Genomic DNA, 13,914 nt, shown 5'->3' on the forward strand with positions numbered 1-13,914 from the left:
GTCCATTAAAAGCCAACCCAGTCTCTGGGGCATGTGTGGTCCCACACAACTTTGCTTTCGACAGGATGAGCCTCCTGTTCCATCTCCAAGACATTCAGCACACTCCGGCTATTTAAGCACCATTAGCATTAGACCACAGCCACAGGACAGAGAAGGGACAGTGTTCTAAAGAACCGTCATAAATAATCTCCAAATCCTCAATATGCCTGCTGTCCTCTGAATATCACAAGTGTAGAGTCCCATCACAAAAAAGGAATACAAAAATATAAATTCAATTAACACCCAGATGTGACAGGACACATTAAACACATACACCCCATTTACAGTAAATATGTAATTCCTTAATTTAAAAAGACAAAACCAGGCTTCTACTGTATAAACTTTCACACAAACAGTATTACAAAATGACAAAATATTTGAGGGCACATCATACCAGGTGGAAATTGACTCTTTTTCCAGTGGCGACAAAGTGTTAATTTCTTAACACTTAGCTTGATATTTAAATAATATAATGATCGCATATTAACGGCTCTACATGCCATGCATTACCTGTAATACAGTTTCTAATAAAAATAGACATTAAACGTAATTGTTAGAAATAACACTCTTATTAATAAACACATGTATTAATAAACTTCATTACGAATAATTGTGGTGTGCTTGGAAAGCAATTTAAATTAAATATTAGAATAATTTTCAATTAATGGATGCTCACTAAGTTTATTACTTAGTGACAATATTATTACCACTATGTTTGGGAACATTCCAGAGTTCCACTTTTACTTTGGGTTTGTTGCAATTGAGAACAGATTTACGGTAATAAATTAGGAAACTACATACTAGTTTCAGCGGCCAAGTTAATTATAATAGGTCTTAAGGTAGCACACTAGTTTAGTACCGAGCTGCATGCTAACCATGGGTTGAACTCCAGTTAATACGTTGCTTTCAGTTTGTTGCAACTGACCCTTTGTGTTTATTCGCCCTTAAATGCAGTATGATGCTGCATGGTTTTAAAGCCACTGCAGTATGTGTATAATATACTGTATATTTATAATCAACATCTAAAATAAAATTATCTGTTTCCTAATTACTTTTACTTACATTTGCAATAATTATATTTTAAAATTAATTTAAAATATACATTATTTAAACGCCAATGTATACATGAAAAAACATTGTATTCACAACAGCCTTCAAAGTAGTGCAGTACAAAATCTGATTATTTGTAAAAATTAAAGAGTATTGTGGGCAACAAAACGTGAAATGGAGTATACTACAGTATTTGCAGTATAGCTTATTACACTTCAAGCATTCTGAATATCTGGATCTGTACTGTATATCCCTGTTTGAACACAAGGAAGTGGCTCAGGACAGGATAGAAAGTCAAACACGTTTGGCAAATGAGTATAAGTATACACACTTTTTAAAGTGAATAATTTTAAATCAAATATTTAGAAATCAAATATATCAAATCAAAAAAGTCCGTTTGAAAAAGTCACAGTTAAGTTGAATGGCCTCTGTCTGTGTGCAATAATAGTGGTTCACATGCTTTCATGTGTTTCATGAATAGATACACCCATAACTGTGAGATCCCTAATCAGGCAGTGAATTTCAAGCAAAGATTCAACCAAGACATCCAAGGAGCTTTCATAGCATAAAGTCGTAAAAAGGATATCTTTATCTCAAGATCAGGGGAAGGATATAAAAATATCTGATACTGAAAATATTTTCACCACTGTGAAGGTGATCTTTAAGAAGAGGAAGGTGTATCATAGCACCTAGACACTGCTTATGACAGATTGCCCTTCCAAAGTGAGCAGCTAGTCAAAGGAGGAAATTGCTCTGGAAAGCCACAGTGAGTTCAATGTCTTAAAAGGGAGAAACCGTCAATAGTAAAAACTAGCAGAATGGAAAGGAGTAATTAATTTGACATTAATTTACAAATATACAAACAAAACATTTAACTGATACTGCATCTGATTATTTGAAAAAATAAAAGTGTGTTACAATGCAGTGAAACAGAGTAGGCTTTTTGCATTATCATGTTTTATGCTTTGACCATTCTAAATGACTGGATCTGTAAAATGCTACTCATTAGTAATCCTTTGCAGCTTAACACATATATCTTTTTAATGTTCATATTTAATCTAGGTATCCAATATAACACATAGGAAGTGTTTATGGCAAGAAAACAATTTTAAAACAATGGTTTGGGAAGAAAAAGGCCTAAACACTAAAGAAACACACTATACTTAATTTGACTGAAATTTTCTGATGTCATACTTCTATTTCACATCGCAGTCCATGAAGCTACAGTACCATAAAAGCACACCTGAATATATATCGAATTAACTAAAACTTTAAAAAGTGTTCTACCCAAGGAAATAGAAGAAGGAAACTGACGCAAGACATCAAGACAAGAATGTGTAAGCAACTATATGGAGCAATTGCTATCACTATAAGAAATGACTGAAATAGCAAACAGAGCAGAAATAGAGTGGAGTGGTCAGTAATGGAAGACTCAGTGTTATTCTAAAGGGTAAAATATGCCCTTGTGTCTTAAAGGGGGGGCTTGTATTAACAAATTGATGTTAAAAGCATTACAGGAATTACAAATGAACCAAAAGATCATGGAAAGATGTATTTTCAGACTAACAAAAAGAGACAGTTAAAGAAATGAATGGATTAGAGACTGAGCACAAAAATGATTATGTACAGTAACACAATTGGAGAATAAAGAGACAAAAATAGCAACAGACTGGATACAGCAGGAAGAAAAGATCAATGTAGGATTAAAAAATACTGAAATGGATCCCAAGAGCCCCCCAAAAAACAAGTAATATCTTCTGTAAGACTGCAAGGCAAAATCCAAAAGGATGGGGCTGAAAGAATAGGTATAGACCCAAGGCTAAGGCTTCTGAAAGAATCCTGGGGAGTGAAATTGTAGCTTAGTTTCATCTGTTGCACTACTTATTTAAAACAACTTAATATTAAATACTTAGGTAGAAGAAAATAAACAACATAACAGTATTCCACCTTCTTCATAAACATTTTATGCATCAAATAATTTTGCTGCAGTTATTTTGGAAAAATTCTGACATGCTCATATTAACTACATTTCCTATGAACTCTTGCTGTCATCACTGTTGTAGTGGAAAATAAAAGACCTGTAGATTCATTTAATTTTTGTAGATAATGGAAAAGACTATGCCTGTGGTTCAGTGGTTCAAGCTTTTGTCTGCAAAGTGGGAGGGTTTAGGTTTATTTCAAGGCCAATATGCACGTCGTATAATACACTTTCTCTAATAATAAAATATAATAAACAATATGTATGCTATAATGAGACTTTTATTATTTTTATATATCACAATAGGTTAAATACTAAAATAATATTAATGATAAATGAAGTAATTACATGAACAAACCTCCATAGTGTAGAGTCAGCAAACCTGTTAATATTGCCATACAAATGTTCTGAATCTTCGAAGCATAATGCACTGTACTGTAAATAGCATACTTCATTACACTGTGTTTTAACGTAAAACACCTTTTTATTTTTGCAAATAATCTCATGGAGAACTGCACTACTTTATGAATGCTTAATGTGGCACGTGGAAAACTTCTCTCACATGAAATGCCTGGGTTTGAGTCCTGGCTAATAACTAGCCCTGTGAGGAAAATATTTGTCCCACAATAAAACTGAATTTGGAGAGCCAGGCAAGTACTTGATTTTTTAAATTTCTTTTAGGTTAGTTTATTTCAGTGTAGCCAGTTAGTTGCACAAAATACTTTTTTGGCAATGCCGTTGTTGTTTTTCAAGAAAGGGAGTCAGTGGGTGAAAATGTGCAACCTGAAATAATGTAGTATGTGCTTCCTGTTTAGAATATCACTAATCTTAAGTGTTTGTTGTTTATTGTCTTTTTAATGCCACAGTAAACAACTGAAAATTGGTCTGAACTGCCTGTTAGACCTGTCGTTTATTCCACCCATTGTCAGTATTCACACATTTGCTCATTTACATATGAAGAAGGCTCCACAGCCTCTTTTCCTTTGCATTGAATAAACCTCTAACTCCTCCTTTTTAGCCTATGCATGCTGATGCAGCTCCCTACCTAAGCTCATTTATGTATTAATAATATTATATTTGTATTTACATATAAATATTGTGATATATAATTAATAAAGATGTCAACAAAACTATATGCATATAGTTTCATTAAAATATTACAGAGAGTCTTTATTTCTTAAGAGTACAACTAACATGTTGGCCAGGAAGCAAACCTGGGACCTTCTAGCTCACAGACAACAATGCTACCACTGATCCAAATTGTCACTCGGTTTGAGTGACTTGTTTGGACAAATTTTTGTTCTCCATTGCAACAGTCACAACAGAAAATATAGTTAAAATAAGCATATCAAAACATTTTCAAATAACCAAAAGTTAAAGAATTAGATTTTGATGTTTATGAAGAAAGTGGAATACCCCACCACAACTAGCTAAATAAATTATATATTTAATTTAATTGATAAATTAACATTTTTAATGATGTTCAGAAACATTTTTATTCAGGTATTTTCAAAATTTCTCTTTAGTTACATGATGCTGAAGGTATAAAAGGTTGTGCTGTCCCGTTTTGTTTTATAATGTGTTTTTCCTGTTGCTATAGCTTAGTGCAGCTGATTCCTATCTGTGTTGTCTACGCGCTCGGAACTGAAAGGCGGAACCTGACCCTGGCTGCGTGCCCAGGGACATGACTGGGTCATGTACCTAGTACTCATCCTTCTTGCTAACCAAAAGAACTTTAGCATAAAGGCAGCTTGTCACATACAGCAATTATATGCGAGATGTACTGAATATCCTGCATTATAGAACTTTGCAAAGAAGATTCACACAATAAGACCATATATAGTCGCACTTAAAGTAGTGGGAATGCCTTTTAACTTGTTTTGATTATACTGTATAAAAGATCACCCTTTTTGCTGTTTTACTTTGAGTCTTGCAAGAGCTGGGCTCCCATAATTATACAGGAACAAGTAATAGATTTATTCCATGCTGAAAAAAAGGGAGAAAGAAAACAACGTTTCAGCCGTGAAGCCTTCTTCATGTGTGAGAAAGACAAGGCAGCAAACAAAGGTAATGTAGCTTTTGTTCTACCGCTACATTACCTTTGCTTACTGCCTTGTCTTTCTCACACATGAAGAAGGCTTCACGGCTGAAACGTTGTGTTTTCTTTCTCCCTTTTTTTCAGCATGGAATTAACCTATTACTTGTTCCTTTGCAGCCTACGCATGCTGACGCAGCTACCCACCTGAACTCCCATAATTATATGTAAGACTTCTGCTACACATACAGTACACCCGAATTGCTGCCATTTTGTTTGGCACAACAATGCTGTATTTAATATCCATATTAAGTGGATTTAAAAAACTTACTACATTTTAGTTGCATGACGCTAATGTTTTCACTAACATCTAACACACCCCAATTGCCATCTATCAACTGTGTATGGCCATTGAACCATCCTGCCAAACTACACCACGGTATAGTTAAGTACAGCGCGGCCCCTGTAGCACGTCAGTTGGTTCTGCAGTGTGTTATGAATGGCTTCATCTTCAGGGGGAGTAAAGAAAATCAGCTCTACTGGTTTTTGTATTTTGTCATCTTGTCCAAGAGAACAATAACCTCCACAATGCTTTGAGTGACTAAGAGAATTTTAAGATGCCCTTAAACAGAAATTGCAACTGAGTTTTGTTTATATTTACTTTTAAGTATTAAACATTAAAACTATTATGTACAGTATATTTTCATAATGATAATCTAACATAAAAAGTGGCACTGAAAAGACGGTAAACAATAAACATTTAATTTGTTATGAAAACAAACCAAAAATGTGTTCACCTCTCCCTTTATTTCCCTTCCTGACCCTCCCCCCCTTTGTGAAGGCTGTGACCCCCTGCAGAGTTAGAAGTGACAAAGGGATAGCTGCAAAGATAGAGATGGAGTTGTGGCACAGATGAAATATAAAAAGGGGATATGATATGAGAATTCCAGTGAGACCCGTCATACCGTGTTATGAGTAATACCTTTCCAGATCATTATATTCTTGTGCATGAACATAATTTTGCCAATTTAATACACAGTTTAATCTTGAAATGGTTCAACAAATAAAACAGCTAAAACAGTTGTATCTGGTTGTAAATTAATTATTGCCCTTTAGGTTTGTGTTTCTTCACACATCAAGGACAAAAAAATGGGGTGCTGGGAAGGTTATGTTTTTGGACTGTTTGAGCAGCAAACAGCATAAACGTTTGTTGCTGTGGCAAGAGCTTACTTTCCTGAAGTATTTTGCATACAAAAACAATGCACTGACGAAAACAACTGTACCCCAAACAGTAAGCTCACTATCACTCAAATCAAACTGGGGATTGTGATGATGTAGTCAAGGGAACCCCAGGACTAAAGGATGAGATGGAGGTGTAAAACACATGAGGAAAATAGTTTCACAATGAAAAGCTCCTACTGTGAGGCACAGTGCAACGGTTTGTTCCTCAAGGAATCTGGGTCTAATGGATTATCAGTCGAGGGCTTGGACATTGGCCTGAAGTGGGCACTGCTCCAAAGGAATGTCTAACTGATCTGCCAGGCCAATGTCGATGAAATTCCTTGACTTTGCAGGAAATACAGGACAGAATAACAGGATCGATGAAACATTTAGCAAGGTTCTGAGGAGAGGTGACATAATTCAGTAAATACCCCTCTCTATTTATTGAGTCGGGACATTTTCCTGAACCTCAACCATTTCCATCTGTGGTGTGTATTGCCTCCACAATAAAAACACAGTCCCAAAGAATGGCGATGCTGCCATTCTAATGGGAAACTCAATATATATAACTTATATATTCACAAAGGGGGGGAGGGTCAGGAAGGGAAATAAAGGGAGAGGTGAACACATTTTTGGTTTGTTTTCATAACAAATTAAATGTTTATTGTTTACCGTCTTTTCAGTGCCACTTTTTATGTTAGATTATCATTATGAAAATATACTGTACAAAATAGTTTTAATGTTTAATACTTAAAAGTAAATATACACAAAACTCAGTTGCAATTTCTGTTTAAGGGCATCTTAAAATTCTCTTAGTCACTCAAAGCATTGTGGAGGTTATTGTTCTCTTGGACAAGATGACAAAATACAAAAACCAGTAGAGCTGATTTTCTTTACTTCCCCTGAAGATGAAGCCATTCATAACACACTGCAGAACCCACTAACGTGCTACAGGGGCCGTGCTGTACTTAACTATATATAACTCCAGGCCCTGCCAATTTGCATCAGTTATGTCTCAAAGGAAACTGCTGATGAAGAAGAAGATGCAGTTCAGCTGATGGAGTGAGGGGTCATCAAGGTTGTCACTGACTCCACGGAAGCACCACGCTGTTTCAACTGCTGTCTCTCACAGAGGAGGCACCAAGTTAAATGAAAAGATGAATTAAGGATTCCAAGTTTTAAAGTAAGTCTCTACAGGCTAATTCATTTTTTAAACCTTTAGTAAGGCCGGCATAAATAATACTATCAGGGCCTCTACTCCCCACCCACTCTCCAAAGCCAACAGTTGAAAATAGATGGCTTATCATGACACAGGTTGAATACCTTGATGCAATCATAAAAGCTGTTGAGCAGACTCTGCAGGCTTTCTTGGACTTATAAAAAAATCAAAAGAAATTTGTCTTTGAATAAATGGAAATTTCTACAAGCAGGATCTCCTTTCTGCCACAAAGTTGTGGGTTCTCCAGTGAGAAGATAAATCACATAAGCCACCTTCGCCTAATCATTAGGAAAGTAGGCAGCTGCATGGAAACAAATTTTCACAATGAGTAAGAAAACCTTGAAATCAAAAGTTTCCAGAAAAAGGGCTGTGGGACATATTTGTGATTGTGAGTGAAGGGCTGGGAGAAAGCTGGGCAACATCTGTAGTTGCAGCATGAGTGGGAGTTGCCATGTTTAGTGAGGTTAAGCCTGCTGCAATTGTTTCAGTTCCTTGTCCATGCTTTTTACTGAAGGTCCTAATTTTTAGGACATATTTGCTGAGACTTTATGGCCGAATCACGGTTGGCCCAAAGTGCTGTGAATTTCATCTTCAGCTGCTGGGTTCATAATGGGTTTAGTCATACTTTGATGTGCTGTTCTTACCTGAAGCAGAGCAGCCAAAGCCAGGCAAGTACAGCAACCAGAAGATCACATAGCAAAGCACCAAAGGGAAACCCACAAAATTAGTCAGAGCGAAATAACAAACTAAAAGTCCATAGCTGATAGCTGATTAACCACTGTAGTAAAGAATCAAAAGGAAATCCACCAAAGAGTCAGAGAGAAACACAATCAAAGTCTGTAATTTTATATCATGAGCAATGGATCTCCCAAAATAACACAGTCTAGTTGTTTTCTTTAGATAATTTACATTGTGCACTGATAATTTCATCCATCCATTTTATAACCTCTTCTTCCAAGTCAGGATCATGGTGGAGTCAGAGTCTATCCCAGCAAGCAATGGGCGCAAGGCAGCATACTTCCTCAGTGGGACGAACACACTCACGCCAAGGGCCGAATTTCCCAGAAGCCAATTAATGTACCTGTATGTGAACTAGAACACCTGGCGAACACGGACAGAATATAAAAACCCAAGGCCTCAGCACTGCAAGACAGCGATACTAAACACTGTGCCACAGTGCCACCTCGTACTGATAAATAAAAACTGAAAACCCAGTAAATATCAGCCTTTGTAGAAATTAGACTGAAAGGTAAAATAAGTCTAGGGTGTTCTTTTCAGGCTGAGGCACAGTAGGTGACTGATTTCCTAAATTCAACAAAATGGAAAAACTTGCTTTTAAAATCTGTAACTTGGTAAGTACAGAAAACAAACTTGTATTTTTAGATCTGAAAACTACTCCACAGAAGATCTTTCAAAGGCACCATACATTCTAGGAAGGTTTCAGAGGATGCAAAGTTGTTTTTATAAGGAACACATCTTCCCATATGCTGAGATTCAGCATTGCTATAAGAAAGCCACTTATGTGATGAGGAGAGCAATTGGTACTGTATAATTAAGGCAGCTTAATGTAGAGCATGAACTTGGTGGCGGCTAACCCATTACCCACAGCCTTTGTAAGTGTTTCCAGTAGACTGGAGATGCACTTAAAGCATAAAGAACACTGGAGGACTGATAAAAATCCAGGGAACAAACAACAAGGATAATCTTAGACCTGTTATGTTTGCATTGATCTTTGTGATTTGGGCTTAGAATAAAGGGTTTTCAAAGCTTTTATTCCAATAACATTGGTGTCTAGAACAAGAGGATATACAGCATTGTTAGGAAAGTGCTGACTCAACTCAGTTCCATTTTCATCTGTTGATTTCAGAAGGATCTATAGTGAGCATCTGGATGGGAAAAACATCCAGGTTAGTGGGACCTACAGCATAATGAACACATGAAGGACTTTCTAACTATTTGAAATTTATCTTATGCTCTACTGTAATCAATTTTAGCATGATTTGGACCATTCAGTGAATTTCTTCAGCTGTGTATTAGGATCTTGGACATGGAAAACCTTGTAGTGAAGATGAATCAAGGCGATGTCTTTCAAATAAAACTATTATTCCCCATTATCATGAAGCATGACCACAGTCACTGTCTGAGTTATAGCAAGAGGCTAAGCTCCTTTTCATGTGAAAGAAGATGGGAAAAAATAATTATTTCACCATTAAAGTACACTTGAAAACTTGATGCGGACAAAAAATAAAAACCCAAGGCCTCAGATTTGCACAATGTAATTTGATGCCTCTCATGTACAGTAAAATGCTACTCATTTTTTTTACCCTAAATGATAAGTTTAATTGACTTAATTCCCACATAAAATACCTTTTTTGAGGGTGTCCTGGAAAAGCTTATTTAAAGATGGGACTGTTGTAGAAATTGTTAATAAATACAGGAGAGCTTAAACGTGGCAAAATATACTGTAGACAGCATAGTATGGTTAGACATGCTTTCCAAAAAATATTATTTTTACACAAATAAACTAAGTATAACAGTATAAATATTGTGGCTTGGGTGAGTATTTTTCCACCAGGAATAATAAAAAAAAAACTAGTGAAGTCTAGTGAAGTCTTTGGCAGCTCATTGTGTGACAACCAATACATTAAAAAAAATTGAACATAATCTTCTAGAAACACTCTTCATTCTGTAAAATATCATTTTAGATACAAACATGAAATTGCATGATAAGATTCCCTGTATGTCTTTACATATAAAATTCATATTTCCATTCCAACATGTGAAAACTTGAAAATTACCTTTTTACAGGTTATTTGCTGATTATTTACTTGTCACCTTTGACAATATGCAATTCCATATTTTGCATTGGAAAAATATGTTATTCAGTTTGAGACACAAGTACCCGCATCTGTTTCCATCTATCCCTCATTCCATCAATAGTAAGCCTAACCTGGATGTACAGTACTGGACTGGCATCAGGAATTTAAAAAACACAGAATTGCTCACTCCAGGCGGGATGTCAGTCTATTGCAAAGCCAGGGAGAAAGGCCCAATTTAAAACAGCCAACCAAATCTAGTCATCATGTCTTTTGGAAATGAACGGAAACTGAAGCACCTGTAGAAACACAAGTAAAGGACTTGGAAGTGCTGTTAGACAACACAGAGAAGAAGGAACAGTTGGGACCTGCTCAATGTGATGAAAAGAAGCACTATCTTAAGGAAAGGGATTCCTACATCAGATTTTTGAGTTTACTGCTAAAATACCAAAAGAGAGAAATGTTCTTATGTTCAAAGACAGATCACATTTGAAGAAGAGAACCCTCTAAAATCTCCAGTCTTCAGTAAAGCAAAAACAATTTCTAAAAAAAAAAAACTATTGGAAATACAATGATGCATAAATGCAACTGCCAGTTCTTGTAAGGTTTAAACTAAAGTACCGTTAATTTGTTCAAGCCATTTAATTAAATATTGTAGTTAAATGGACAGCTTTTATAGAGTTTTTTAAACAAATATGTTGTAATTAAAGCATTTGAGATGGAAAAAATGTTACAATTACTAATAAAGATACAACATGAATTTCAGTAACATTATTATTTTAAAGATCTGTGTTGCTTATAATTGTTCAGGCAAGCTGTATTTATATACTCTGACATAATGTATACTTATATAATTATTCTTCAACATTGGTGCACTGAAATGTTTTTGCAAAAGAAAATATTCTTTGCTGTAAAAAATAAACTATCACAGATGGGATCGCACAGCTTGTTTGTGTGGGAATCAGGCATAAAGAGCTTGTGATATGTTTAGTCTCTTAATTAGAACCTGGCTGTTTAAAAAGATTAGATCAATAAAAGATTCTTGTCCAGGTTGGTGCTTTAACAAATTGGATGAACAAGAATACTTAACCATTTCATCCATCTTCATTTCAGTTTATGTATTCCCCATCGCAACATCCCAATTGATATGTGGAAAGTTGAACTTTAAGTAACACCTTTGCTACTGTACATACAGTACATGCAGCAATTCCTGCATTAGGTGATGTACAGTATATACCTATTGAATTGAAACCTTTACCTTGCATTTGTTTATATATAGCCCCACATTACCAGCTCCTTTTCCCCACCTATCTGTCCACACTTAACCGCCTTTCAGTTATTCCTATAATATCATATTAAGCTCTTAGTTTGGTAGCTCAAGTTCTTGCATTTTGTATTTAAGAATGGTTGAGCTATTTGTTTTGAATGTGTTCAGGGTGTTGCCTAGGTTTTTTCTGATCACACCGGAATTGGTCTGTTTTATGCTTCTTGCCCCCCAGTATCCCTCAGCTAGTCTACACATACAGTACACTTGCCCAATACATAAGATCCCCACTGGTTGAAATACAGGTCACCCCTGCTGCAGAAGGACTCTCTATGCTCAATAAACCTAAACCCATCTTTCCTGTTTCAGGCTTTCAGTCACATGTTTCATATCTCCATTTTTCCTCCTGCTTCCCTGGACTTGCACGTGGCACAGGTACAATTCCTGAGTACTTCACAGCATATGTTCTGTTCTTAAGCTTATAAGCTAAAATCTTACATTTGTCTTGCAGAATCAAGAATATTGCCTTTGGCCTATTTATTTAGTAACCCTAAGTTAGATTAGTAAATACCTAGTCGAAAAGGATTGTGAATTTAGTTTCATGTATTTAATTTGATGCATTGGCCTAAATATTAAATGCAGAGATCTCTGAGAATGTGAATGAAGAAATAAATAAAATGTAGTTGAATTTATGATTTCTAGCCTAAGTTTATGACATATTTTTTATTAAAATTATTATTTTAGTGGTAGTGGGAAACAATAGTGACAGACTAGCTACTGTATGTGTACATTGTACTAGCTGTGTTAAACATAACAAACCAAACGTGCCACACAGATCAGATTTTTAAGACTGTTGCCCTGGGAAAGCAAAAAAGGAGTAAAAAAAGAGAAATAATGTCTCCTCAGTAAAAAATGAGCATTAACTTTTCAGCAGATCCTTCCTGTTTGTCTTCCTTCCCCTAGAGGGCGCTCCATTTTACTCCTGTCAATAGTTCCCTGTGATCGTTCATATGTGTTCCAGGTGTGCCTTGTTGTGTCTCCCCCTATTTATTCTTAGCTCCTCCAGGGCTCAGGGCTCAACATTAGGGTACAGAAGTCACAAGGCCCACCTAGCACCAGGGTGCCCTACGTCTGTCTCCTGAGGGCCTCATCCCCGACACCTCCTGTGTTCTGAGCCCAGGGTCTGGAGGACCTCGCCCAGTTATCCCAGGATCTCCATGTTGGTTGTCTGTTCGTGTTTTCCCCATTCCCTGTGATTTTAACCTTGTCACGTCTCAGGATGGATCTCTTGCTAACGGACTCTTGGACTGTGCCCTGACCCTCCTTCGGACCTGCTTGGATTTGGATGCCATTCGTTGTCTCCCCAACTCAGTGTCTCATGGACTGTCACTATTATTTTGTGGACTATTAAACCCCTGTGTGTGTTCCCATACCATGCCTCCTGTTTCCTCCAGCTCTTACCCCATCGCATAGGGTCTACTACAAGACCCGACCCGGGTTTCAGAACCTGATCATAACACTTTTGTCTCGTTGCTCATCCCAGGGATTCCAAGTCACGGTCTTCAGGGACTCCATTACATTCTTTGTTCCTTCTGAGCTCAACTGAAGTAATCATTTTCTCACTTTCAGCTGTTTATAAACCATCCATCCATTTTCCTCTTGCTTCCTACAATTCAGGGTCATGGGGGTGCCAGAGCCTATCCCGGCAAGCAGTGCACACAAAGTAGGGTACACCTTGGACGTCACACGTGTCTATTGCAGGGCAGACATGTAAACACAGACACACAAACTCACACCTAGAGGATGGGCACAGTTTGCCAAAAGCCAGTATGTTTTTGAAATGTGGGAGGAAACCCATGGGAAGAATATAGAAACTCCATGTAGAAAGCACCCCAGGTCTGGAATTGAACTTTATAAAACAACACACTTCCCATAGAATTTGAAATTTAGATTTGGTTTTAGAATTGCAAACAATTCAAAAAGACCTAATTCTAAAATATATCAATTCAGTTATAGTTTAAGTCCACTCAGTTCAAATCCAAAAGACCAAACATTTCCACTGTTCAGGAATTGGAAATGCTGTTTTATCCACTGTTTGCCGAGATGCTGTACCTTATATCCAAAGGGTTGTCTCCCTATTCTGACTGCTGCCTGAGTCCACTGATTTTCCCCTTCTGCGATGTGAAACCAGATCTCTCGCTGTTCTTTATGGACAATGAAGAGGGAGAGGTAAGAATCATCATGTCCTGGGAAAGACATTATGGTAATGTAAGGATTAGTTGAAATGAGTCA

At 36.7% G+C, this 13,914-nt stretch overlaps 1 protein-coding gene across 2 annotated transcripts in view; it reads right to left on the minus strand.

Moving 5' to 3' along the window:
- LOC148657314 (MAM and LDL-receptor class A domain-containing protein 2) overlaps nucleotides 1-13,914 on the minus strand; it is a 285,832-nt gene that overhangs the window by 153,007 nt on the left and 118,911 nt on the right. For both annotated transcript variants that reach the window (XM_088643402.1, XM_088643401.1), the window contains exon 74: nucleotides 13,735-13,868. In XM_088643402.1, coding sequence (XP_088499528.1) covers nucleotides 13,735-13,868 — 134 coding nt within the window. The remainder of the gene's footprint in view (nucleotides 1-13,734; nucleotides 13,869-13,914) is intronic.

Source organism: Lepisosteus platostomus, chromosome 8, assembly GCF_059453375.1.
Source record: "Lepisosteus platostomus isolate fLepPlt1 chromosome 8, fLepPlt1.hap1, whole genome shotgun sequence".
Taxonomy (NCBI): domain Eukaryota; kingdom Metazoa; phylum Chordata; class Actinopteri; order Semionotiformes; family Lepisosteidae; genus Lepisosteus; species Lepisosteus platostomus.